Source organism: Physeter macrocephalus, chromosome 6, assembly GCF_002837175.3.
Source record: "Physeter macrocephalus isolate SW-GA chromosome 6, ASM283717v5, whole genome shotgun sequence".
Taxonomy (NCBI): Eukaryota; Metazoa; Chordata; class Mammalia; order Artiodactyla; family Physeteridae; genus Physeter; species Physeter macrocephalus.
Window position 1 is genome coordinate 89,253,580 of NC_041219.1, and position 27,990 is coordinate 89,281,569.

General features: G+C 49.7%; 2 protein-coding genes and 1 non-coding gene across 6 annotated transcripts in view; 1 reads left to right on the plus strand and 2 right to left on the minus strand.

Annotated features, from left to right (window-relative positions):
• Nucleotides 1-6,860: 6,860 nt before the first annotated feature.
• AQP6 (aquaporin 6) lies at nucleotides 6,861-10,182 on the plus strand. The gene is made up of 5 exons (XM_007107477.2): nucleotides 6,861-7,253; nucleotides 8,047-8,205; nucleotides 8,466-8,546; nucleotides 9,187-9,441; nucleotides 10,011-10,182. Exons 1-4 carry the CDS (start codon nucleotides 6,861-6,863, stop codon nucleotides 9,397-9,399), a joined length of 846 nt encoding a protein of 281 aa, XP_007107539.1. The 3' UTR covers nucleotides 9,400-9,441; nucleotides 10,011-10,182.
• Nucleotides 10,183-18,577: 8,395 nt separating this feature from the next.
• RACGAP1 (Rac GTPase activating protein 1) overlaps nucleotides 18,578-27,990 on the minus strand; it is a 28,837-nt gene continuing 19,424 nt past the window's right edge. For 3 of the 4 annotated variants that reach the window (XM_007107474.4, XM_007107472.4, XM_007107473.3), the window contains 11 exons: nucleotides 27,475-27,555; nucleotides 26,611-26,728; nucleotides 25,998-26,128; nucleotides 25,174-25,338; nucleotides 23,870-23,965; nucleotides 23,584-23,782; nucleotides 21,999-22,104; nucleotides 21,691-21,823; nucleotides 21,441-21,576; nucleotides 20,030-20,138; nucleotides 18,579-19,726 (listed from right to left, as the gene is read on the minus strand). In XM_007107474.4, the coding sequence (XP_007107536.1) occupies nucleotides 19,651-19,726; nucleotides 20,030-20,138; nucleotides 21,441-21,576; nucleotides 21,691-21,823; nucleotides 21,999-22,104; nucleotides 23,584-23,782; nucleotides 23,870-23,965; nucleotides 25,174-25,338; nucleotides 25,998-26,128; nucleotides 26,611-26,728; nucleotides 27,475-27,555 (1,350 nt within the window). In that variant the 3' untranslated portion in view covers nucleotides 18,579-19,650. Of the gene's footprint in view, nucleotides 19,727-20,029; nucleotides 20,139-21,440; nucleotides 21,577-21,690; nucleotides 21,824-21,998; nucleotides 22,105-23,583; nucleotides 23,783-23,869; nucleotides 23,966-25,173; nucleotides 25,339-25,997; nucleotides 26,129-26,610; nucleotides 26,729-27,474; nucleotides 27,556-27,990 lie in introns of all 4 variants that reach the window. The other variant, XM_007107476.4, reaches the window with a different exon arrangement.
• TRNAK-UUU (transfer RNA lysine (anticodon UUU)) lies at nucleotides 26,228-26,298 on the minus strand. Its single transcript has one exon. It is a non-coding gene; the product is annotated as a tRNA-Lys (tRNA).

The following is a 27,990-nucleotide window of genomic DNA, read 5'->3' on the forward strand; positions in this document are numbered from 1 at the left end:
TGTTCGGCCTCGTCTCTCTCCAGAAGCCTCACGTCAGGATACTCTGGCTCATCACCTCTCCTCCTCATCATCCCACACCCTCTTCCACAGTCTCCACAACGCTCTGTGGAAAGACAGGGAAGCTGAGGCCAGGGGAGGCTTAGAGAGTCAGAGACGGGGTTGGGAGGAGAGAGAGAAAGAGACCAAATGTAGCAACAGAGCTAGAGGTCAGGAGGGGTCAGTGGGAGCAGAGAAGGAGGGGTCCTCACCCAGTTGCCTGCCTGCTTGCCCCTCCCTTCTCAGCTATGTCAAGTGTCTGCCACTTGAGGAGGGCCTGGCACCAGTGCCAGGGTGTGCTAGGCAGAAGTGAACCGGCCGGCAGTCCCTTGAGATGCCGAGGGGGTGACCAGCCCGGTCTGTCATTGGGCAGGAGACACAGTCCCGGACTCCCCCTCTGCCCCTCGGTGTGCCAACAATGTGCCACGTTGGGCGCCTGTGTCAGAGGGAGAAGCCCCCTGCCCCCACTCCTACCAGAAGCCCAGCCTCTACCAGCCATGGTTCCCACTGTCTTCTCCTCTGGGCCTGTAGCTCTGCCCTTACCTGCCCTTGTCCCCTTGCCACTGACACTCCTTAGGAAGCCCCCTTAAACTCACTAAGCCTCCCATCTCTTAAGCTATAAAGTGAGGATGAAAAATGCTTTCCTCACAGGGTCGTTGTGGGGTCAGATGAAGGGAGGGAGGGAGATTCCTGGGACTGGGCTGCTCTCTGTGGCAAAAGGGGCACACAACAGCTCAGGACACAACTCCTCATCAGAGTTACTCTGGCTTTGAGTTCAAACCTGGTTGTGCAACTTTGGATAACACAAGCTGTCTGAGTTTTAATTACCTCATCTGTAAAATGGGGATACTGTATCCATTTCATGGATTGTTATGAGGATAAAATGAAACAATGGATAAAAGGGAGACACTTGTGCAAACAGGGACAGGCACCTCAGATCGAGGGCTCGATTTGCTAGTGTGAAGAAAAACCAGCACGTCCACAGCTGGGACCCCAGCCACACCGCAGTTCTGGGCCTCTGCTCTCCCGAGAGTGTTTAAACCTGAGCTCGCGCTTCTCCCTGGTGTGGGAACCTCTCCCCCGTGGTTTTCAGTTTTGCCTCAGAAGAGGAGGGCCCAGCAGGGCCAGGAGATGGACTGAGAAGCGATGGGAGAAGCTATAGATAGTGGCTGGCCAGGGTCAGTCCCAGGGGCTGGGGGTGAGGAGGGGCAGACTCCCCAGCCCTCCTCCAAACTTGAGTCTAATATATGTAAACGGTAGCGGCAGCCGGCACCCTGCCCTGCCTGCCTGGCGGCTTGCAAACACCAAATGGCAGTGTGTGTGAAGCCCCGGTAAAGGAGCGGTTCCCCCACCCGCTGCCTCCACCCCTGCCCCTACCCAAGAGCCCGGCGCAAGTGCCAGCTCCGACCAGCAGGGGGGGCCCTCGTCCACCGAATCCACCGCTGCCGCGCTTCCTCTTCCCCAAGTCCCGGGTCTGGGCCAGATGCGGCGTGGAGGAGAGGGGGCCCTGGGGAGTCTTTCAGTCCTGGGTCCCCTGGGCCACCAGAAAGCAGCTTCCCCCAGCCCCCCACCCCCACCCCACTGTCTGGGAGTGGGTACAGAAGAGAGGAGATTCCTCCGCCCGCCCAGGGGCTGCCAGTTTCACCCGGTAGGAAAGTGGACAAGGTAACAGGATGGAGAGATGGAGGAGGACTAGGGGTCAAGGCCAGGAATAGACAGAGGGTTGGCTGTCTAGATGGGTGGGCAGGAGGAGGGGTTGCTGGGAGGGTCGGCTCTCTCAACCCCAATCTGAGCCTCAGCTTCCTCCTCCGGCGGTTGTGGACGAGAATATCAGACCTCCTCGCAAGACTTCCACGCAGGACTCAAGTGAGGCACAGCCGTGACTGGGAGGCAGGCCTCTCCATCCAGCCCAGCAACTTGGTTCCTTTCTCCGACTGGCCCCACGGGGAGCGTGACAGGGTGAACGGTGGGCCCTCAGGGATGAGCGGGGCACCCAGTCCGAGGATGGTACTGGCCAGTCCGAGGGCGAGGGTCCGCCTAGGGCATGGGGCTGACTAGGTGCCGCGGGCCGGGCAGTTTGGCCAGCAGAGGGCGCTGCGCTCCCTGGTGTCGGATCCTCCCCGCGCGGCTCGAGTCCGGGGCTCACAAAGACCTGCGCACGCACCAGCCCGCACACGCTAGCGCCGCTCCACAAGGATCTTCGGTTGTACCCAGCGGGCTCCGTCTTTCGGCATAGACCGCTCACTCCGCGTGTGTACAGAGCCACATCGCCCGTCCCCCATTCCCTGTCACAGGGCCGCTTGGGACCAGACCCAGCTGCCTGGCTCCACGTGTTCTCAGCGAGGTATACGTGTGTGTCATATCCAAGCACACACGTGCTCAGGCATCCCTGTGACCCTCTGCTCCACCTGAAGACAGAACCCAAAAGAACTTTGATTCTCCTGTAGGAGGCTTCCTCCCCTTCCCCTCCTCCTCTGCCCAGGGGCTGCCAGTTTCACCAGGTAGGAAGGTGGACATGGTGACATGATGGAAAGATGGAGGAGGACTAGGGGTCATGCAGAGAACAGACAGAGGGTTTGCTGTCTAGATGGATGGACAGGAGGAGGGGTTGCCGGGAGGGTCGGCTCTGTCATCTCCCCTCTGAGCTTCAGCTTCCTCTTTCCACCATTTTGTGGGGATGGGTGAGGGGATACAAGGGAAAGTACCTTGAATCTTTCCCTTCCTGTCATGTTTTTATTGTCCCTTCTCATCTCTTCCAGTTCCCTCCTTCCCCTCCTTCTTGCTCCCCCATCCTCCCCAAGCCCTGAGAGAGAACCTCAATCAGATCTCACGTTGCCTCTCGTGCCCACACACACACACCGCACACACGTCTCCCCACAGAGACCCCCACCCCACTAGTCTAGGGAGCCCAGAGACAGGCCTCTGAGAGGTTAAGAGCACACAGCCACCTGACAGGCGTGGGGCTTGACAAAAGCTCTTGGAGCAAGAGTGACCTCAAAAGCGTGCTACTAGAGCCCAGGACTGGCTGGGTCCAGGGACATGCTGGCTGGAGCTGGAGCAAGTCCTAGCCAATGTCCACCTGTCCTCAGGGGGTGAGGGACCTTGTTCCAGGCCAGGCAGGGCCCCAGGAGGTTCTGCTCTAGGCCAGCTAGAGACCAGGGCTGCCACTACACTTAAGGCTCTCAATCTCCAGGGCCCAGAGCAGGGGCTTCAGGTGCTGCTTGTCCTGGACCCTTCCCACCCCAGCAGAGCCCTCACAGTTGTCTCGCTGGAGTGGGAAGGGAGGTGACAGTCCTACTAACCAACATTTTCTGACTGGGGGACGCTCTCCTAGGGAGATGGGAATTATCATCTCCACTTCTTTTTTTTTTTTTAGGCCATACCACGTGTCTTGCGGGATCTTAGTTCCCCAACCAGGGATCGAACCTGGGCTCCTGACAGTGAAAGCTCAGAATCCTAACCACTGGACCACCATGGAATTCCCAACATCTCCACTTTCAAAGTGGGAAAGCTGAGGTCACAGGAGTTAAGCACTGGTCAGGGGTACAGAATATGTGGCAGTGTTCAAATGCTTTCACTTTCTTGTCTTATCAAAGGTTCTCAACAGACAGGCATTACTGCTGTTTGGTGCCTGTGTACAGGTGCAGAAACTGAGGCTAGGTAAGATGTAGGGACTGGGAAGTGTCTGTCCCCAGGTCCTGTATGACCCTGTGTGAGGGGAGGGAAGGAGATAGATGCCCATGAGATTCCCTGGGACAGCCAGGGAACTCCCCCCACCCTCACCCCCCAACCCCAGAGCCAGAGAGGAATGTCCCTCACACTACATTCCTTCAATCTTGAGCATTTCTTGAAAGACTCCTTCATGCCAGGCAAGCCTGGGAGTCTGCACTGGAACAGTGGAGGCACCGAGGAGGTCAAAGCCAGAAGTAGCCACTGGCTTTGCCCAAGCCCAGCTTCTCTACAAAGCTTGCCCTGACTCTCCTGGAGGCGAAAATTAGGGCAGGCTTCATAGAGGAATTGAACTTGAGCAAAGTCTTGAAAGAGACTTTGGCATTCCAAACCCATGGTCTCTCCACTACTCCGTGATTACCCAGGCAAATTATAGAGAAGCAGCCGGGAGAGGGAGAAGTGAAAATCGTAGATGAGGCTGGGAATGGCCAAGAGAGGGCCCTAGTTGCTCAAAGGGAGCCAAGAACTCAAGGAGGGGCCCCCTGACGCAGACACAGGAGGAGGGCTGCCTCTTCTTCAGGGCCAAAGGGAAGCTGGTGAGGGCATGGGGCAGCTGCAGGTGAGTTTGCGGCTCTGGGGAGGGTGGGGTGGAGGGATGGGAAGAAGTCTTGCCAGCTGGTTTCACTTTCTAGGTAGGACAGGAGGCAAGTAGATCTGCTGGAGGAAAGCCAGAGCAAGGTAGGGTACTTGAAGAGAGTATGGAAGGTTTGAGGTAGGGCTTAGAAGAATGGGGAGAGAGCCGCCTGGCGACGGTGTGGTGTAAGGATTGCTGAGCAGAGCTGTGACCCCCTACTGAGGCCAGAGATCATGGACTTGTCATGGCGGCAGTCTGCACGGCTGGGCGAGTTTCTCCAGCAGCGCTCAGCAGGGCAGATGGGGGCAGAGGGGTGTGGAGAAGAATGAGGATGGAGGGACATGGTTGGGGGGGGTGCGGGGTGCAGAGAACAGGGAGCTGGGACAGAGGGCACTGAGGTGAGATGCCAGGGGATCTGGCTGGAGAAGGTAGAGTCAAGCCAGGATGGCTGGATGAACAGAAAGGGGCTGGGGGAGACTCTGGGGGAGGAATGTGACTGGACTGAAATGGGGGAGGGTGGATGGACAGAGCCTGTGGTCAGAGTTGGGATGTTTCACTTGAAGATTTCAGAGGACCCAGTCCCAGGTGAGGACAGGTATAAGGCTCTAAGGAGAGCCAGCTGAAATGAAGCAGACATGAAAGTCACCTGCCTCCAGGAGGCCAAGAAGCTTTTATTCACTCATTCATTCATTCAACAAATATTTATTGAGGACCTTACTGCAGCAGTGAGCAAATCCCTGTGCAAGACGTTACATGTAGGGATGAACAAAACTTGGTTCCTGCCCCCTCACCCAGGAAAGGGGGAGGTGACATCACAGCTGAGCCTTAGGAATAGGACTCACCCAAGCAAAGGACGTGGGATGGGCTTTCCAGGGAGAGGAGAGAGCATCCCCCAAGGGGAGACCAGCATGGAGTGTTCTAGAACCGTTGGCCATTTGGTGAGGCCAGAGGGTAAAGGACAAGGCAAAAAGTGGGGAGAGGTGAGGTAGGAGGAGCAGGATCCCAGAGGAACTTGTAGGCCAGGCACGGAGCTCACAGAGGAGACAGGAGGCTTTAAAGTGATTTTAGCAGGAAGCAGCAGGATCAGATTTGCATTTTAGAAAGATCACTTGGGCTGCAGTGTGGATAATTGATTGGAGTGGAGCAAGGGAGAAGACAGAGAGAATGGTTAAAGGCTGCAGGGCAGCAGGGGTGGCAGGAAGAGGGCACAGTCAAGAAATATTTAGGATTCAGTATCAGTAGGACTTGCTGCCTTCGCCGGAGAGGGGTGGGAGGGTGAGGTCAAGGATGCCTCCCAGGTGCCACCAGCTGAGCTGGGGACAACAGGAGGAGTGCTTTTGGGGTCACAGGGAGAGATGAGGATCTCGATGTGAGACAGGTGGCATTTGGGGAGCCTGAGGACACCAGGGGACAACCACTGGGCAGGGAGATATGGCGGGGGGTGAGGTCAGGGCACCCAGATGTGGCGAACAGGTGAAGAGTGTATTATTTTAACAGCTCGGCAGGTTCTTCTTAGGGAAGGAACACTTTTATTTGAGAAAATACCTTGGTATATTGCTGGGGGTTAAAGGGCAGAGCCTAGGGCGTGGGTAACCTTGGGACCAGCATAGCCACAAAAATGGTAAGCTACGCTGTGTGGCGTGAGAGGGATTGTTTTGGCACCTGAGAAGGAGGAGAGCAGAGAAGTAAGGGGAAGGGCTGAGTTGGGGGAGGGGAGGCAGAAAGAGGCAGAAGTGGGTGAAGGGCCAGCGGAAGCTCCTGGCTGGCGGGCCGCAGAGGTGCCCATTACCACGGTGTCACTGATCAGCTGTGGAATAAACACCCCCTCCATCTGCCCCCCTGCACCCACACAGGCCCACGTCCTCAGTAAAGCTGACTCCGTTCACATCAGCTTTCAGTGAGTGGGGTTTTAGGTGGGAATGGAGGACAGAGCTTCATTCACATCTGGGTTTATGGGGCTCAGAATAGCATGAGCCCACTTGGAGGCCGAGCCTGCAGGCAAAGGGGGCCGGGAGAACAGGTGCTGCGGAGAGCGCGCAGGGCCCTCTGAAGCAGGCCTTGGACCTGGGGATCTGAGTGAGCTTGTTCTGTCTAAGCTGACATCGGGGATGGGAGCGCCCTGGAATCCCATGGCCCGCGCTACTCTGGCACCTGCGGCCCCCAAGGCTGGGCGTCTGCCCGCAGCAGAGCTAGGCCTGTCCAGCTTGGAAAACTCCTGGGAGGTTCCAGCTCAGTGCCCGGGGAGGGCCCCCCTCCTCCAGCCGTCAGGTGAGCTTAGGGTGGAGCGGGCATGTGAGAGCCACCCGTCATGCCACCCCTACTCCCACCCACCCAGACACACATAACCCTATCAGCCCGCCCCCTGCCAGTCTGAACACACAGTCCACAGGGCAGCAGCACTGTGGAAGAGCTGCAGGCTGGGGCCGGGGCAGCCCGGAGACAGGAGACCAGAGGGGGCAGAGGAGATCAGAGGGAAGAGAAACAGAGGCTCCGGGAGCAAAGGCACCAGGACCCGGACACAATGGAGTCAGACAGGCGCAGCTTGGCCAAGATGCTGGTGTGCCGGCTCTGGACGACCATCAGCAAGGCTCTGTTTGCCGAGTTCCTGGCCACGGGGCTGTACGTGTTCTTCGGCGTGGGCTCGGCTCTGAGATGGTCCTTGGCGCTTCCCTCTATGCTGCAGATTGCCATCACCTTCAACCTGGCCACGGCCGTGATCGTGCAGATCACCTGGAAGGCTAGTGGGGCCCACGTCAACCCTGCTGTGACGCTGGCCTTCCTCGTGGGCTCCCAAATCTCCCTGCCCCGTGCTGTGGCCTACGTGGCTGCCCAGCTGGCAGGGGCCACAGCGGGGGCTGCTCTGCTTTACGGGGTCACGCCCGGGGACATCCGAGAGAACTTTGGGGTCAACGTGGTAGGTGCAGGGAGGGGTAGGGGGCAGGTCCATACAGGTGGAAAGGGGGGAGGGCCAGGCTGGAGGAGAGGGTACAGGGAGGTAACAGAGCATGTGCTCCACACCTGCTCTGGGCTGGGACCTGGGACCCAGGGGAATGACTGTGGCCTTAGTGCAGGGAGAGCAGGAATGGGATTGTGGTGCAAGGAACAGGGGGAGCAGGAAGAAGCCACACTAAGGGACAGGAGTCGGAAAAGGACCAGGCATTTAAGGGTGGGGGTAGGTGGGGAGAGGTGGAGCTGTGGGTAGCGGCAGGGGACCCTGCACGCACTTTACCTCCCCGGGTCCACCCCACGTCCCCCGCTCCTCTGTTGTCCCATGTTCCTCCCTCCCCAGCACCCTGAGGCCTGTCTCACTCCCCCAGATTCCTCTAATCATCTGTGTTCCACTTACTTCCCTGAGTCCCCACCTTCCACTCCTACCCACGGCCCCTCCCAGGCAGCTTGCAGACGTGCATCGTGCATCTTAGCTTCCCCAGCCTTCCTGCTCCCACCGGTCCTGAGCCCCCGCCTCCCCCTGAACCACTGGCCCCAACCGAGCCGTGTAGTGGGAGGGGTGCCACTCGCTTCTGCAGGGAGCAAGTGTCTGGGGCTCACCTGAACCCCACCACACAGTTCTCCTCAGCCCGTTAGCTCCTTAAGTCCTGGGACTGGCGGTGGTGAGGCGTCTCACCCCTTACAGTGAGGAAATGAGGCCCAAGGGGTCACCAGCCCCGGGCAGAGCCCGCTGGCTCCAGTGTAACCCCCTTGCACAGGTCCGGAGCAGCGTCTCCACGGGTCAGGCGGTGGCAGTGGAGCTAGTCCTGACCCTGCAGCTTGTGCTCTGCGTTTTTGCTTCCACCGACAGCAGACAGACTACTGGCTCCCCAGCTGCCACGATTGGAGCCTCTGTGGCAGTGGGCCACCTCATTGGGGTAAGGGGCAAAGGGGACACCGGGCCCACGTACCCACTGGTCCCTCCCTGGGGAGGCTGCAGGGGCCCCGAAGGGGAGGAAGTGTCCTTCCCTGAGCCCTGGTGTCTTGGGGCCAAGGCTGTGCCCCGCACTCCAGGCCCCGGATAGGGTGCTGCAGAGGCCAACTCTGGGGCTGGGACTCTGAGCCGTGGTGGAGGGCACTGTCCCCTCCCAGGCCTGCCTTCAGCCTCCTCACGCCCTGACCTGCACTCACTCCCCAGATCTACTTCACCGGCTGCTCCATGAACCCAGCCCGCTCCTTTGGTTCTGCTGTCATCGTCGGGAAGTTCGCAGTCCACTGGGTGAGACCCTCTGCTGGCAGCCAGGGGAAGGGAGAGGGCCCCAGTGGCTATAGGGACTTTCACCAGCAGGAGGACCACAGACACTTGGGGAGGCAAGTCCCCCTGCTACAGACCATCTTGACCCCCAGTGGAGGTTTCCCGAAGCTCAGAAGACCGGGGCCAGTATCCTTTCTTTCCAGCTTCAAAAAGTCCGGGGTACCCAGTGGACTGGCAAGAAATGAGCCAGGGCAGGAGCTGCAGCCTTGGCCCAGGCCTCAAGTCCTGGCTGTTTCCTTATTCACTCCTTCCAGCTGGACCAATTTCCAAACTTGGATAAAGAAAAAGACAAACAGAAATAGACACACACACACCAGCAGGGACAGGAACAGCACTAGCCAGGGTTCTGGGCTGGAATGGGGAAGGCGAGAAGAGAGAGGCAGGGGTGGCGGGGAGCCTGGCCCAGCCACGTGGGAGGCAAGGTCCCTTCACCTGTGGGGACTCAGAGTGGGAGGTCAGGACTTGTGCTTCTCAAATTTGCCACCTCGTGGATGGCTCCAGGGTTCCTGGGAGACCAAGTCAACACTGGGAAGCAGGTGGGGTCCCAAAACCACCCTATGGTCCTGACGGCTCACGAGCAGGGTACCCACTTCTGCCTCCTCAGATCTTCTGGGTGGGACCCCTGACGGGGGCTGTCCTGGCTTCGCTGATCTACAACTTTATCCTGTTCCCTGACACCAAGACCCTGGCGCAGCGACTTGCCATTCTCACAGGCACTGCGGAGGTGGAGGAGGTAGAAGGGGTGGAGCCCCAGAAGAAAGAATCCCAGTCCAGTTCAGAGGACACTGAAATGGAGAATGTGTGTCAGGTGGCATAGAACCTGGCCCCTGCCCTCAAACTTCTGAAAAGAGCCCTGAAAGTGGGCAGCATGCTTTGTGTAACCAGACTTCAGGTTTTCCTGGGGGGCGGGCGGGGGGCTTGCGAGGTGGGGTAGGGAGGCTTGGCCTCTTGTCCTAACAGGGTGGGCGGGGGATCCCTGGCATTACATTTCTAGATGGAATCTGGGAAGCAAATCTGCTCAGTTTCCTCCTCCTACCTCTCTTGTAATGGGACAGAGCAGAGCGAGGCAGGGGGAATTCATGATTGCTCTCCCCGTCTTTCATCTGTCTGGACCCCAGTGGGGGTCCTGGGCTTCCAGGTCCCCATGTCTTGGAGAAAAGGGAATTTGAGCCCAGACAGACACTCTGCTTAGAGACTGAGGGCTACGGGGACCTCTGGGAATCCCAACTTCTCACCCCACCCTTGGGGAGGAGGGGCCAGACTTCCCAGAAGAACCAGGCCCTAGGACAGCCTCTGCACTCCTCAGAGGGATGTCTCTGCTCTTGGATGAGGACGGGGGCTGTGGCTCCCCCCTCAGACGGGGGGCTTCCTGAGGCCAGAGATTGCCCTCCCAACAGATCTTCATTCCTTTCTCCTCCAAATGCTCAGCAGAGAGCCCCTCCCTCGGGAAGAGCTGACACAGAGAGGAACCTTTTCTCCAGCCAGCAGAGGGGCATGATATAGGCAAGGGAGGTTCAGGCCAGACAGGCCTTTCTCCCCAGGTGTTCTCCTGCCTTCCACTCCACAGCCCCATTCACAAGAGCAATCCTGAGAGGGGAAATGTCCTATCCCAGCACCCGGTCCCTGACCTGGGCCTGAAGAAGCCGTCTCCAGCCTCATTCTCAGCTCCGCCGGGATCCCCAAAAAGCTGTTGAATACGTCCCAAGGATGGTAGGAACTCAGGAATGACCCAGGAAACCAAGATTTGCAATTCAGTGCCCCTGAAGTATTATCTGAGTCTCACCTTGTTTGTTAATATTTACAAGCTGCGGTAAATCTACTCTGCCTGTGATTTGGGGTCCTGTCTGGATCTCAGCTTCCTCAGCTGTAAAATCTCCCCCAGAGATTGATGTTAAAACAAACAAGAGGTTGGAAAATGTTTTTGGAGGTTAAAATGCCAGAAAAACAAACCCAATAAATGATGATTATTGTTGCTGTTACTGTAATTATTGGGCTTGAATACAATTGCTGTTGGTAATGGGAGGAAGAAGGCAAGAAGGGAGAGGGAGATGACTGAGAGGGAGGGAAAAGAGAGTAGGCTTTTCTTTTCATCTGCTTTACTTACCAAGGGCCCTGCCTTCTTCTCTCCTGGGCCTACTGACCTGGGAGCTTTGTGAGTGCGTGTGGGGGGTGATTGGGGGAACAGGAGTCAGGCTGGGGAGGGACCCTGGAATGAAGATACAAGCCAATAAAAATCAGTTCTTCTCATCTCTATCGTGCCCGTCACTATGGTACCCTGCGATAGAGCAGCCAAATGCACAAAAAAGATAGGTCCTTTTCCACAATGTCTCCAAAGGGGCTGGAGATAGAGGAGGGGCTGCCAAAGTCTCCCAAGGACAGGGCCCAGCCTGTGACAGTGCAGTGGCTGAGTCCTAAATGCTCGTGGCCACAGCAGCCGTGTTCTGTAATATCGTCAGTGCAGAGTACTACTCACATCTCTCCAAGCTGGGCCCCACTCATCCATCTTCATGATCTCTCAGAGCCCAGGGCTTCCTGTGCCCTTTTATGAGCAGGGACAGATGGGCATGCGCGCGCACGCCTGTGTGTGTGTGTGTGTGTGTGTGTGTGTGTATGTGTGTGTGTGTGTGTGTGTGTGTGTGTGTGTGATTGACATTGACTTGCTAAAGGTCACCCAGCTCAGTACCACAGCCCCCCAAGGTCTCCCAAGGTCTCCCCAGCTCCCAGCTTAGAATTTTCCAGAATAGAGCTCCAGGGGGGCTTATACAAACTGCAGCCAGAGGAAGGAAGGAAGCAGGAACTAGGAGGTTGAAGAGGGCAGGGGGGGTGGAGCTCCCGCAGTAGGCTCTTAAGCTCCTAGACAAATCACCTCCACATCCCCAGAGCCAAGCGCGCAGTGGGTGCTCAATAAAAGTTGGATGAATGAATGAATGAATGAGGCTGGGTGGCTGGGGAGGGGAGGTGGTAATTGATCAAGAGAACTCAGGAGTCATAGCTCTAAATGAGCCAAGATGACAGAAGCTGAGAAGCCTATGCTCGCAGGTCAGGAGAGCTGGGAAGAGGGTGCACAGCCATATTTGAGCCACCGCCCCTACACCAGAGGACACTGGGCAACCTCTGTCCCAGGGACTTCCGGGACAAGAGGGTAAGGGCGATTGCCTGAAGAGAAAGCTGGGGGCAATTTTCACAAATAGTTGTTTAAAGCTGTTTTCTGTCATAACAGACTAGAGCAAGAGGAGACAAGCTTCATGAGAGGTGAGGAATTAGGTTAGAATCTGAAGAGTATCCGAAGTTAGACACAGGAATGAGTAACCAAAGGTTAGCTTCTCCTTCTCTGGAGCCCTTTAATAGGACAGCCGGCCATCTGCTTGGATGTGGGAAGGGTTGGCCTTCGGTGGGGTGGGGGCCAGATCTCAGCGGTGCCAGCCAGGGGCTTCGCTTCACAGGCACAACCTCTGAGCCTGGATGGGGGCGGGAGCCTGGGGAGGGCAGAGACCCAACCAGGCAGACCCTTGGTGTGCGCTCCCTTCCTCCCTTTTGTCAGGGGAAGTTTTTAATTAATGGTGTGTAATCTGATCTGGCCCTTCTCCCCGCTGAGCGCTGCCTTCAATCAGCGGAGCCATCTGCAATTGCAATTCATAATTCTCCCGAAAGGGAGGGGGGCCCGGGGTCGGCGCCTTGGTGATTAATACAATTAGCCTTTTATGTTGATGATTGTCTTAGCAGGAGCAGATGATGGGAGCACAGAGCCATGGCTGTCGCATCCCCATTGGCTGGCAGGAAGCCCCTCTCCGCTCCCCCCACCCCCCCGCCACCCCCCGCCACTGCCTCCTCCGGGTGTAAAGAGGACAGGTCTAATCTGGGACCACGCTGCACAGTGGAGGCGGCTCCACGGAGGGGCCAGGCTCCGGGACACATTCGGGCTCCATGGACTGAGAGGAGAAAAGGAGCACGACGACGATCCGGAGACTTTCACTTTCCAGAGAAAATCACTTTGACCTGAAGGAATTCTGTGCACCAAGGTTTTTTTTTTTTAAAAGACCATGTAAAGATAGAATAGGGGTTGAGAGGGTTGAAAGAGTTAATACAGGCTCAGGCACTTACAGCTGCATGAACTTAAGCAAGTCACTTCAGGATCCTGAGCCTCACTTTCCTCATCTGGAAAACAGGGTCTGTTCATAAGCATCTGGAAGAACCTTATGGGGCGCCTGTGTTCAGCACTGCGCCTGACACACAGCTCTCGATCAGTGGTGGTTTTCACCATCATCCTGGTAGATTGCCATGCCCTCTGCCAATGAGCTCAGCTGTTTCTCCTGCAGTTTTTAACACGGCCAGGCTATTACTAAAGAAGGGATCACTTCCTCCCCATAGCCTAGGCTTAGCTTGAGTAAAGGAGAGAGAGAGGAGGGATGGAGGGAGGGGAGAAGTCAGGGCTAATCAAGATAAAGCATCCGGCCAAGCGGTCGCCACTTGGGCAGCTGGGGCAGGGGGTCTGCACAGACATGTAATCACTTCTCAGGGGGGAGCGGCTACACTGAGGAGCAGTCACATATTTAGTAAAAGCTGCAGAGGGGAGGCACGGTAAGTGAAGGGGGTTTATGAAAGTGGGGAGCCCAAAAGACTCTAATTAATAGGCTGCAGTTAACGGGCAGGAAAGGGGAGGATGAAAATTTTTCAGAGCTCTAAGTCAGATAAAGGGACAGTTTCTCTCAGAGCTGGGGGTGGAGGAGGCCAGAGACAGAGGCAGGGACCAATAACTCCCCCTGCACCCCCATGGGCAGATGGAACAAGGCCCAGCCAGGCCAGGGCCCAGCCCCGGGTCAGAGGAGAGACCAGGACAGCAGTCTAAGACAGTGTCCGGTTATGGAGCACCAGCCTAGAGGTGCTTCTCCAGCCCCGATTATGCTTCCAGGCCTCTCGAGCTGCCCGGTTCATGCTGAGACCCCGCTTTCATGTCATCACCTCTGAGGCTCTCTGAAGCCTCCAGCTCCTCCCTCCTCTGAGTTCCCACAACACTCTGCACCCACCTCCGTCCTGGCACTGAACACATCACTTCATAGTTATTTGAACACCTCTCTCTACCCAAGCAGGAAGACTTTCTTAAGCAAAATTGTATTTTTAATCTCATCTCCAGGCAACAGGTTCCTTAACTTGACCATCTGTCCCCTTTTTTGTTGGTGCCCTACCATGGCCTTCCAGTTTCTAGTGAGGAAAGACCTCTGGTATTCTGGGTGTGGTGAGCCAAAGGTTAGCACAGATTATCTAACACCTCTGTGTTAAAGAACCCTGAATGTTTCAGTACTATACTGTGATTTCAGAACTCCACCAGAAGGTGCTATTATTTTGGTCATAGCCTCACTGATTCACAATGGCTTCTTTTGCACCTTCCTCAATTCAGGGGTCACACGTGAGGGCTCTGGGGGTCATGATTGGGACAGATTTTGATCCTCTCCTACAAATTACTTGTCTGCTTCTTCATGCCAAGCGTCCTGGGGTTGAGTCTTGCTTTTCCTACACTGTAGCCTCCCTCAGACCTGGGGAAACTCCCCATTTTAATCTTTCTCTGATCACAGCTAAGTAGCAGCTTCCCTCACCTCCACATCTGGTCTAGCCAACAGCCTATCTCCCAAGAACAGCTAACATTTCCAACCCAAATAATGTTGATAATAAGATGCACCGCTATTGTACTAGCCACTAAGAAAGAAAAGCACTGCATTATATGCCACTGATTATAAGTCATCTCAATACTCAGATATTAAATTGTATTTTTAAGTGCATTTTACAATCAAGGAAATGATCATTTCTCCTTCAAATCTTGGCTCTTTAAGTCAGATCTGGGAATGGAAGACCCAAGGGGGGACCACATTGGAGGGTCTCAAGTCTTCTTCCTCTAAAGGGGATGGACACCATTGCCCTTGTTTGCTCTCAACTCCTCTGCGCATCTGTTGCTATTCCAGCTTTTGAATACCCAGGCTGCCCCTCACAGCGACCATCTCTTCTCCTTCAGCACCAGGGAGTCCACTGAAGAGAACCCCACTTTTCTCACAGAGGCAAAACAAACCACAAACCCTGCCAAAGCCGGGACCGCCATTTTTTATATCATCACCTAGCACTCCAACACCGTTTATCCAACCACTTCCCACCCTACCGGGTTACCTTCCCCTGAGCCTCCAGGCCAGTGCCCTGAGACGATGCCGAGATTAGTTATTTCCTCCTAATCGGGCTAAAACAGCACCGTTAAGCCGCCGACTGCAGGCAGTTCCCATTAAAGCAAAGCAGCTGGAAAGGGCTTAGCCCTTTAATGCCAGCAGCTGTATCTCCACAGTGCGGCTGCTCTGTGAGGGGCTGGACTCTGTCCAGAAGCATCAGGCATTTAGCCCCAGTCGATGTATATTAACCTAGGAGGAGAGAGCAGCCAGCTCCCTGGGAGGAGGGGAGGTGGGCTCAGTTAAGCACCTCCACCCACAGGCTTTGCTTTCCAATAAGGACGAAAAATCCCAGCCCCTTTGTAGTGTTCACTCTACTAAAATCTGGACCAACGGTATCATCACAGGCAGAAAGAGCTTTCTCTGTAGCAAGAACAACTCCATTTTTAAAACTCACCTAAGGACAGACCCACTTGTCAGTTCTGACAAGACTTTAGGCCACTAACCACACTCTCATTCTCCTTTGAACTGATTTTTTCTCTGAGGTCTCAAGTATTGTTTGGATCCCAGGTGTGTATACATGTGGACACAACAGACGGGCTTCCACTTCTCAGAGAGCACTGGGCCCTGGGGTTGATGAGGGAGAAAGCTCAACAGCCCTCAGAAAGCCCTGGCACACAGCGGGCTGCTGAAGAGAGATCACTTGAAGACTTCTTACTCAAAGCCAGATGGTGAACATGAGACGGGGTGAGAGCTAATGCCACTCAGGGGAAAAGCCAATAAGCTAATCCGCTGACACGTCTCTAAAAGCAGGCTGATGGTTTTCGCTCAGACTTGCCTGTTCTTGGCTCGAAGCTTCAGAGCACACAAAATGCTCACGGGTGGTCTGAAAACAGACTCCCACCAGGAGCAACCTTAAGCTCCTCCTCCACCAGCTCATCCTCCACCTTCCACACAGAGCTCAGCCCCGGACCACCAAGCCCAGGTCCTCCATCCTACTAGACAACAACCCAACGTTAAGACATTCTCCTATCCCAATGCTTTTCCCAGCAGCCTGGGCCTTCCTGCTCTTTCTGGGTTATCTGTTGAGAGCGCATAGGCACATCCACATACAGCCCTGCGTGGAATTATTTACATACCTAATAATATATTAACAGGCCCCACAAAGCTGAGGAAGTCTGAAGTAGCAAGCACCACAGCTGACCTCCAGAGCAGGAGCTGTAATCTCCAGGTTCTAATCCCAACTATAGTTTATGAGAATTTGAGCCAAATGACCTTTCTGAATTTTTCATCAATTGGGATCATACCACCTACCCCGCCCACCACACATGGGTGTGCCGAGGTCAAATAAGATGATAAATGGAAGCAACCAGTATACTGTAAATCACCATATTTCCTAGAGGCTTTGTGGGGAATCAGTTCTTAATTTCCATCTTCATTGATGACCAGAGAAGATATTAACTGGCAAGTGCTTTATGAGAAGTCTAAATATCCATTTACATGTGTCTAAGCCTAACACACAGATGGTGTCCAGCCATGTGAGATGCGAGAGTAATGCTGTATAAAAGCAGTGCAACTAAATGAAGCCTGGCAAGTTACAGAGGGAGAAGGTATACAAGAGGAAAAAATTCCTGCTTCCAACTCTGTGTCCCTGAAAAGTGGCCTCCTTTCCCATCCCACACGACTGCAGAGGACAAGGCACCCACACACTGCAAGGTTATTCTTGGTGACGTCAAGCTGTCTTCAGCCTGACTTCGTGAACAGAAACCATCAACAAATACAGACTCTGAAAATGAGAGTCTAATAAATTACACGAGTTAAGGACCTCTTGGCCTGGGACCTTCACTTATTTACAAAATATACCAGCTACAGGGAGCAGATTTTTTTAAATTACTAAATTCTTAGGTTAAGTGGCCACTCTCCAAACCCCGTTTATACTAAAAGCACAATGACTAACATGCCCTGACTCTGCATGCTTAAAAGCTTTTCGCACCAGTGGCTGAAGCCTGAGTCACGACTGAGATTACCATCAAAGCACATTGATCAAGAACCTACTGTGTGAGCTGTGCTGACTTGAACACTGAACTCTGTGCCTGCCACCCTTGCTTCTCAGATCTGGATGCCACAACAGCTCCCTTCCCCGCTCCTGCTGAGAATCTAAGAAAAGGTGATGCATGATGAAGCAAACTGGTCAGTATTCCAGGCACAGCAGTTGGTCTCCCAAATGCTTTCCAATAGGAACCCATATACCATATGTATATGCATGTGTGTACGTCTGTCTACCTACCTGAAGCGTGAGGTGGGCAGAGAAGCCCTATAAAACAAAAACAGCAAGCCTGGGATCTCTGCTCACTGCACTCACGCAGCACTCCTTATCACTTTGTGCTGCCGGATAACTTAAGCATGAATTTAGGAACTCAAGACCCCTTTCAATGCCACAGCGTCAGTTCACAGCCAAAAATGACTTTTTCCCCCACGGTCAATCAACTGAGCATCCTTATAGTCCTCTGATGCAAACGCATGATGCCTTCTTGCCCTCTATTTCTGCAAGCAAAGAATTCACCTTCTTAAGAAAAAAATCGTTAAATACCAATAATAAACACAAATTGTTGCTGCTAAATCAAACCATGTAATGCTTGCCCAGTTAAATAAGCATCAAACTTAGGAGACTTACATAGATTGATGGAGGTGAATGGATTTAAAGATGTGAATATTCCAGCTATTAGCAAGTGGGGTAATAAAGCTAAACTGCATTAAAGATGGAGTAACAGGCAGCATCAGAAATGGTTAGGAGCAGGAGGTGGGGTGACACCCACTCCAAAGCCCCTTCCATAGATCTCACATCAAGGGAGCACAATTTAATTAAGAAAGCCCTCGAAATTCAAGCTGTTCCACATGAAGTACTGTTAAAGAAGTTGAAGGTTGGTACATATTTCCCTCTGCCGATATCAGAATTATTTTCATGGCTAAGGTCTCTTGGCCTAGCCCAAAAACTGAGCAACTGGCTGCCAACATTTGACACACAGGACCATTTCCTTTTTCGTTAATGGGCCATCAGTTCCTGCATAGCGTCATCTTGCCTTCACTCACATTATACAATCCATTTACTTCCTCTACATTAGTGACTTAAAATGTACCTTGGGGAGGTACCACAGAACAGCAAATATGGAGCCAGGCCAACACTAGGCTTGCAGAGACACCAGAAAGGTGATGGCATCTAGGACAAAGTTAAAAAAAACAACAAAACATAACAGGCCTGTGTGTGTGTGTAAAGGGGGGTAAGGGGAGACGGGACCCATCTTCTGTCAATTTGCTGAGGCAGATGGGCCCTGCTGCGAGAGCTGCCACCTCCTGGGAAAAAAGCCAGTAGGTTGCCTCCTCTCTCCTCTATTAAGCCTGCCACTGTTTACGTTCAATCTCAGATACATCCTGTTCACCAGCTTCAGAGTTCCAAGTGCAGGTGCCCTCAGTTAATCATCCCAGCTCACTCCAGAGTCACTTCCAGCAGTGAAGGATGTTCCAGGCAGTGAGCCAGACAGAATCGTTTGGGTTGTTGCTGCTGTTGTTTTTCTGCACCATTCTGGTCCCTAAAGACTTGTTTAAAAAGTTTGTTTTTTGTTTAAAGTCGTTTCTTCAAACAAGAGGGTAAGAGGAAAAATCTAGGACTTCAATTTGGACAATGAAAGAGACTGAAACGAAGAAACAAACTCCTGGTGGTGGTGAAGTTGGGCGAAGGTGGTGATGGGGGAGGGGAGAAATGAATGATAGACTCAGGACACTTTGAGGAAAAATATTTCCTTAAAAAAAGGAATTTGAGGTTACCTTCCAGGGCAAGAAAACCAACCTCACATTTCATTTTGAAAAAACTATTTACTTTTTTCCAAATATTATTCCAAATACATGTTTTACAGGCCACTGTGGGTCAGAAACATTCTATAAAAGAAAGTATTTTGATAGACATTGGAAATAATTTTAATATAAGAAAAAGCTCATATTTATCTAGATGTAGCTATGTTACACAGGAAGATTTCAGTATCCAAAGTGCAAAGACAAAATGACTGTGGCTTTTCTTGCCACTCAAAATATTGACAATCCTCCCTTATAGCCTACTCTTAATTGTTAGTTGGGTGCCAAACAGATGGTACACTGACTTTTAGAAGCAGGGCTTCTAAATGGACAAGGGGGTGGGGGGGTGTCAAGCATCAGAATGAATTCAACTTAAAAACAAACTGGCTTTGACCCCAACCAAACCCAAAGTTCAGCCAGAGGCCCATTAGAAATAAATATAAATTGTAGTATCACTTTTACAAGGTTGTGCCACTTAACACTATTAAACCTAATCAATCCAAATTAAAGCTAAGCACACTCCCATTATTAGTTCAGTCCTCACCGTACCCCATTTCTATGAAGGCTCCGTGTTATAGCTCAGTTCATAATGGGGGAAGGGGAATTTCCAAGTTCTCGAAGGAGCCACCCTAAATCTTCTGTCAAAACCTCTCTTTACCCTGCCCTCCCACTCCCCACCCTGAGACAAGTCAGTCTTACCAAAGAGGTAGGGCTTCTACCACTGTCTCATGGAAATTACACCAGAGAAAGGTCATTACATGAGAGAATCTGGCTTTAAGCCAAAGGGACATACCCCCCAGGCTCCAAAAGAATCACAACGAATTTCATACTCCACTTCTACCCCTGTAAAGATCTCCCATCTAAAAGCTCCCAATGACAGCACAAGGTGTTGATATTACGTTACTTGAGGAGAAGGAGATATATATAGTTTTCATAAAACCCCCATGCACAATTAAACTTGATTAAAATCCTGGAGAATGCTAAAAGTAGTAATGAGTACAGGAGGCTGCAGAGCAGAGAGTACAGGTGTGCCTTTCCTTGCAGTCAGTAAATGCTGGCAAGTAACAGGAGACGTGACTTCACTTGAGCATTGGAGAAGCAAAAAAGTTGCCTTGTCGTCCTAGGTTGGTGGCAGACTTGCTTTTGCTCCCAAATCTAAAGAAAAAGAGAATGAACTGGAAAAGTATTCTATAAAAAATGATAAATAAACAACTATAACATTACTTGACATAATTAAAGTAGGAAACCCTCAACAACTACTCTGTAAGCTGTTCATTGTCACCTGAGATGGAGAGGAAACAATAAAGACCTTCGGACCCTTTTAAAAAAGGGGCTTTTAAAGTCGAGCTGCTAGATAAGACCTAATTCAATTTTTCTTTCAGTAAGCTTCAGCATGATGGGAAAGAAGTCTAAGGAAGCGGTCATTTTTTATTTCCTGAGTGGGCCAATTTTGCATACCTGGGAGTGTTCTTGGTGAGGGTGGAGCGGACTCTCTGTGACAGGGAGCTGGATGAAGGAGTCTTGAGGAGCTGATGCTCAGGAGTGGTCACAGGCCCCAGTAAACTCACTTCAATCAAAGGTAAGACATATTTTTAAAGGAAGGAAAAAAGAAAGCACTCTTGCAGGCAGCCAGTATTAAGCCGAATATCCTGTGAAACACTTAAGAGCTAAGGTTAGAGACCTAGCAAAGTCCCAGAGGTCATTTTTGTCATCATTTTATAACACACCAGTATATTTTTTGAACTATGCAGGCAACTGCTCAATGAGTAGCTGACATTCATTTTCTGGGTTAAGCCATTCTCACATTCATTTTCTGATTTAAGCCATTCTCAAACTCCAAACTTCACAAATCTAACATCTATTTGATTTTTTCCTATACTAGAAAAAACAATATGCTCCCTTAAAAAGGAACTTGCAATAATGAAAGAATAGGTCTCCGAAGCCAGTGAAGTTGGAATGAAACCAGCCTCATATATTTTTGGTGGCAGTACAAACTAGCAAAAGCCTTTAAAAAATCAAGTTGGGGCTTTCCTGGTGGCACGGTGGTTAAGAATCCGCCTGCCAATGCAGGGGACACAGGTTCGAGCCCTGGTCCGGGAAGATCCCACATACCGTGGAGCAACTAAGCCCGCGAGCCACAAGAAGCCCATGCGCCTAAGGCCCGTGGTCCCCAACAAGAAAACCCATCGCAATGAGAAGCCCGTGCACCGCAACGAAGAGTAGCCCACACTTGCCACAACTAAAGGAAGCCCGCGCACAGCAATGAAGACCCAATGCAGTCGTAAGTTAAATAAATAATAAGTAAATAAATACATTTTTAAAAATCTATATTAAAAAAAGAAAGAAAGAAATCAAGTTGGTAAAACATACCAAGAAACAAAAATGTTTAAGACCTTTAATTCAATAATTTCCACTCCTGGGAATTTATCATTAGGAAAAAAAAAGGTATATAATGTTGATGGCATCACTATATGTAATTATGAAAAGTTGAAAAACAACATCAATACCTAATAGAATATTTAAGCAAATTCTAGTTTACAACCATAAAAATGATAAGATCATATAGTAACAGAGAAAGTTCTCACAAAATGCTAAGTAAAATAAGAAATAATTATATCTAAATTATTCTATCTATATTAAAAAATATATCCATATGGGTAAAGAAAGAAGGAGAATATGGAAAAGTGAAAAAAAATTAGGATGGAACTGTACCAATTTTTCTTTAATGTTAGAATTCTCAAAATTATTTTAATTTTACTGAAGAAAATACATTTCAAACAGCTCTAGCAAAGGCAAGGAGAGGGCACCCGACCAAAAACCAGAGAGGGAGTCAGGCCCTTTAAAAAGCACACCTTAGGCCTTGCCTTACCTTTAACATCTGGGGTCTGTGGTGTTGAAAAGGCATTTGAGTTTTCGATGACATGCATGGGGTCAATGTTCTCTTGTTCCACCATCATGAACTGACTCCAGTATTCCAGGGGTAGTGAAAGCAGGCGCTCTACCACCTAAACGCCACCAAATATGTTAGCAAACTTCCAATGCTCAGGGCTTGTACCTCTCACCATTCTCTCCTGTTCTGTTACATAAGTTCATGTATATAGACATACATGCTTGCTTACCTTGGGTTGACGCTTGATGTCCTGTAACATTATCACTGGATCTGGATTGGGCACAGCATGGGCAACTATTGTAGGGCCAAAGACTTTAGCCAGATTGGCAACATCCATTTTAGTGCTTGGGCTCTGAGCCACTCTAAGTAAAAGAGCATTAAATTAGAAGACTTGTCCCTCTGCTTAAAAGCAGACCAAAATATAAGATCTATAGGAAAACAATTCACCCCTCACATTCCCTCCCTAACACCCAACCCCATTCTCTTCCCCTTGGCAAAATTCCCTGACTCCCAGAGACAAATTTCTGCTCTACTCACCTCTGCAAGTGAATCATGAGGAAAGCTAATGTGTCTCTGTTGGCCTGGGGCAGTTCACCAACAGCCTGGTACATGGCAGCTATGCTGTTGTCCTCATCCGTGATTTCTATAAATGAAAAGAAAGAGGCCTAGACTTCTTTCCTTTGACAGCGGGCTTCCAAGTTATTGATCACAAAGTCTCATCTATACAGTAAGCTTCTGAAACTTCTGATTAGGTTCATGACTGCATCAGACTCTAGTTTCATTAACAAGCAGGATACTGGCCAACAGCTCAATATTAGAAATCAGAACTCTTAAAAAACAAGCTCTTGCAGTTAGGGAAAGCAGATGGAAACTCATGTTTCCAGGAATGCAGACATATAAGTGGAGGGACTACAATTATTAAGAAGGTATTCGTTCACAAAACATGTTAAGAGCCTACTATGTGCCAGGCACTGTTCTAAGTGCTCAGGATCAAGCAGAACTAAACAAAAGACCTTGCCTCATCCTACCGGAGGAGTCAGTCAAAAAGCAAATACCTATCAGGCAGTGATACATATAATAAACAGTAAGGCAGGCAAGAAACTAGAAAGTAATGGTAGTTGTTCTTTCTGACAAGGTGGTCAGGAAAGGTGTTTCTGAGGACAAGCTATCCAAAAAGAAAACCGAAAGGGAATAAAGGAGCAAATCACTCCAGGCTGAGACAACAAACATGATGGCCTCGATGGGAGTAAGCTTGGTTATGTTCTAAGAACTGCAAGAATTCCAGTGTAACTATAAAAGAAGAAAGGAGGGGAAGGGTGTTGAAAGAAATGACGTTGCCAGGATCCAAATCATGTGGGGTCTTTGGGGCCTGTTAAGGACTGTGGATTTTATTCTGAGACTTTTGGGAAGACTTTGGAGAATACTGAGGACAGAAGGGACATTACCTAACTTAAATTTTAAAAGGACCACTCTAGCTTCTGTGTGAAGATTATACTGTAGAAACAGGAAAACCAGTAGGTTCTTACATCACTCCAGGGTAAGAGAGGTCAAGATAATAATACGAGTGACACATTTTAAACTTAAGATATATTTACAGGGCCTTTGTTGACATGATTTGCCAATGGATTAGATGTTGGGCGTGAGGTAAAAAAATCAAAGAGGGCTCCAAGTTCAAAAGGACAACCTAAAACTTGACCAAAAAAAACAACACAAAGCAACAACAAAAAAACCTGTTAGGACCCTATACAGTTTAGACAGGAAGAGGATAGGCATAGGGAATATGGATATAGTTATTCATCCATCAAAGTATTTGAGCATCTGCTATGTTTCAGGCACTGTACCAGGCAGGGGATAAAACAGGAAACAGAAAAGTCAAAAATTCCTGTCCCCGTGGGACTCACATTTAAGGGTTTTTAAAATTTATTTGGCTGTACCGGGGTCTTAGCTGCGGCTGCTGGGTGCAGGATCTTTATTGCAGCACGCGGAATCTTTTAGTTGCAGCATGTGGGATCTAGTTCCCTGACCAGGGATTGAACCTAGGCCCCCTGAATTGGGAGTGTGGAATTTTAACCACTGGACTACAAGGGAAGGCTCACATTTAAGTATTAAGATCTGCCCTTACCTGCTGCTTCCATAAAGGTCTTGTTTAGCCGAAAGGTCAGAAGGGGTTCCTTGAGGTTTCGAAGGAAGTCTTTCAGGAGGCTACAGATAGCATGGATGTCATCCACTTTGCTGAGGAGGGGTACAGTCTTCACTCTGAGGAATTTCTCTTTCAGCTCTTTTACTGTCCGGTCACAGCCTGAGATCCGATACAGGCCTGTCTATTATCAAGATGACACTTTCAGTTAAAAACCTCTTAATTACTGACACAAGTAACAAATTCACCCTCTCCAAGGGTGGACTCTTACCTCGGTCAGCCCTCTCTGCTCAATCTCATTTACACAGTGGACAACAATTGAAGGGATCATTGGAGAAGTCTGGGACACATAATCTGCCAGCATTCCCTGAAAACAGGCGAGTTTAAAATTAGTATTTACACCACTTAGACCAGCAGATGAAGACCAATGGAAAGAGCCATCCCCAGACTAATATTCAGGCGGGGACATCATGTTTACTTTTAAATTCCTCTTCCCAAAGCATGTATTAAAACAAAGACTCAATTATTTTCCTACCTCCACACCAGGACTGATTTATGGTCACATATACCACACTCTTGCATGAACAAGTAATAAAAGACCACTAGCTACAACTCTGCCCCTGCTCCTCTTATAGTCAAGGGCATCAGAAAGAAAGCAATAATGAGATCACAGGTATGGAGTATAATATAAACTAATTTATTACTCTAAAAAAGAAAACCTTTTCTATACTGTAATTATTCTTAGTAAGAAAAATTATTTAACACAACTAACTCACAGTTGATCATGACACAAACCTATCTGTAGGAGAGAACTCCATGGTTCTATATTAGAATACAGAAAATTTGTAAAAAATTACATGCATGGATAAGAACTCTTAAGATTAAAGAAAAGTAACCTTTGATTTGCTGGAGGCTGGGGAGCAGCATAGCCATTTTGTTTTGATTCTTGCTAATGTTGCTTATAACAATAATTTCTTAATGAATCAATCTTTAGAAATAATCTAATCTTAAGAGCATAGTATGGAATATCTCTAACATAAGAGAAAGAATATTCAAAGATGAAATTACATGATGGCTTGGATTTGCTTCAAAATAATTCACTGAACAGGGTGAAGAGGAGGAGATGGGGGTATTAACAAATCAAGACTGGACACGAATTAGTGATCGTGGAAGCTGAGTGATAGGAACTAGGGTTAGTTATACTAATCTCTCTACTTTTGTATGTTTGAAATTTTACAGAATTGGATGGGATGGGGAGGGGGAGGAGGAGGAGGAGGGGGAAAGGAAGCGGGGGAGGGAAGGGAGAAGGAAAAAAGGATGAAAACAAGGAAAGGGAGGGAGAGAGAAAGGGGAAGGGAGGGGAGGAAAAGGAAGAGGAATTTGGTTTAGAAAGGTTACTAAACAGACAGACAAACCCAAACAGGATTCTGCTGCAGGTTAACATTTTACAATTTCTATTCATTATTTGTGGGAAAAAATATATGTGGCATCATTAATTTTTGAAAAAAATGACCTTAAGCTTTTAAAAGCTAAAGAAGCCATAACACAATGATGGCTCCCACAGGTCATACATACTTCTCCGATCTTGACAGGTGTCCCTATCAGGGTAGGAATGCAGGGAAGGGGACAGCGGTCCCGACATTCTGGATGAGAGACCACACGACAGTCTCGACACTTCAGAGACAGCTTGCCAAATTTTATTCGCTTTCCACATGGTACACAAGATTCGGGTTTAATAACCTGAGGATGAAACAGGAAGTGGTATGAATTAGAAAATCATCATCATATCAACCGATGTTCACTAAGCACTTAGCATGTGCCAAACAACTCCCTCATCCCTTTACACATATTTATTTGTGTAATTCTCACAATAATCCTATAGAATAGGTTTTGGTTTTTTTAAGATAAGGAAACAGAAGCAAAAGGAGGCTAAGTAACTTGCATAAGGGCATCCAGCTGCAAGGGATCACTGTACAGTAGTGGAAAGAATTTGTTGGCAAGGAGTCAGAAAACCCCCATGTTAACTTTGCTACTTACTATCCTGTGGCTCAAACAAGTCAGTTTATTCCTCTGAGCCTCAGTCAGTTTGCTTGGGTTTTTATGAGTAAATCAAGTGGGACAAAGTTAAAACGTGCCATGTTCAAGCATGAAATGTAAATACACATCACTAAAAAGCACAAACAACTGCTTCTGAAAAGTTGCTTTCTTTTAATTTAATATTACTCACAGAACGGAAAGATACACACCCTCTGTAACCCTGGAAAGTGGGATAAGGAGGAGGAAGGAAATTCGACATTTAACTTTACAACACTAAAGTATTTAAATTTGTTGCTAGTAAATATTACTCCCACAATTAAAAAGGTAGGTGTGCCCAAGAGCAGCAGCAATCCCAGATTTACCGTCTTAGAGACAAAGTCATGCAGGCGCATCCCTCCATTGCTTTGTGGAGTGTTGGAGCCATCTGTGTCGGTTTTTGGCTCCGGCTGCCTGCTGCTCAAGGTGGAGTCACTGTTCCAAGGCTGCAGAGTACCTAGAAAGCAGGCAACTCTAAGCTTTGTGTCTTAGGTATTTTGTTCCTTCTGAATTTTTTTTTTCTTTTTGTTGCGCTGCATGGCTTGTGGCGTCTCAGTTCCCCGACCAGGGATTGAACCTGGGCCCTCGGCAGAAAGCGCAGAGTCCTAACCACTGGACCACCAGGGAATTCCCCCTTCTGGATTTTAACCCCAATTTTAATATAACTGGTAGATAACCAGTAATCTGTAACAATAATCAGAAGTGAATACAATGGCTATGCAAAAAACTGTTTGCAGAGAAACAAGTTATATAGTGGTGTAGGCCAGGCTGGCAAGCCAAAGGCAGGGCATGACACAAAGTGCTCTGGCCCTCAGTAAGCAGCAGTAAGAAACTACCCAAAACATCCAACCCCTGCCTCATGAGGGTTCTAAGAAACCAATTCTCCCCAGATTTTACCAGTTGTTATACACAGGCAATTCAGCCACAAACCCAGCGGACCTGTTTTCCTTCGGCTCCTGGTCCAATATGGCACAGTCTCAATAGTGGACACAGCTTCAATGGGCCCGCCATCATTGGGAACAGTCACTGTAGTTTTTGCAACTATGGATTCATTTCCCTGAAACAAAGGTTGTAATGAGGGAAGGATAAATCTAATTTCCCCTCTACTGTAGGTGTTTTGGAATAGTTAAAAAATTCCTGAGTCTCGGTCAGGACTTAAGCCCCCAGCCCCAAACACTCTTAAAGTTGAAATCTCATACTTTCAAATAGAAATACAGGTCACAGGAACATACATACAAGCAACTAAGAACCACACATAAAGCTGACAGTTGTTTACTACTCTGTTCATATGGATGATAAGGATCCTATTACACAGAAAAACTTTCACGGAACATCTCTCTCAAAATAACACTGCAATGTTGGACTTGGGATTTTTAATGCTTGGGGCCACTAAACTTTGATGTGTTCAAGACCACAATTCTCCTGGCCTGGCTATTCTTTTATTTATTTATTTATTTATGGCTGCGCTGGGTCTTCGTTGCTGTGCACAAGCTTTATCTAGTTGCAGTCAGCGGGGGCTACTCTTTGTCGCAGTGCGTGGGCTTCTCAGTGCGGTAGCTTCTCTTGTTGCGAAGCAAGGGCTCTAGGTGCACGGGCTTCACTAGTTGTGGCACTCGGGCTCAGCAGTTGTGGCTCACGGGCTCTAGAGCATAGGCTCAGTAGTTGTGGCACACGAGCTTAGCTGCTCTGTGGCATGTGGGACCTTCCCAGACTAGCGTTCGAACCCGTGTCCCAGGGTTCTTAACCACTGGGAGATTCTTAACCACTGTGCCACCAGGGAGGCCCTGGCCTGGCTATTCTTACCTGGTCTGCTGTGGAGCCAATGGAACGAGTTTTCTTTACAGGTCCGGGGGGACCATCAATGAACTGTCGGCTACTAGAGCGCTAGAGATGGGGCAAAAACCAAGAACTTTAGTGCCAAATAGAAGATCTGAAGCACAAAAGATAAAATTATTCCATTGGATAAGTTGGATGCAAGTCCTAGGTACCAGGACTGGAGGAAATAACAATGTGCACTCTCTCACTGCCTACACAAAAATGCCCGCAGTGCCCTAGAAGAAACAAGCAAGCTTTGGAAAAATTTAGATGACAGCACTAGAAAAAGTAGAGTGTAATCCTATCTAAGGACAGTAAGTCTTTGCAAACATATTAAGGACCCTAAACAAGCACAAAGATAGATCTCTGTATATCCCATTATACACACATTTCATCTGAAGCTTATATTAGAGCACAAAAGTCCTGCATAAAAATTCATATGACAACTCAAACAAACTTAAATATATCCTTTTACACTCCATGAATGAACTGAGAGCAGCCCAG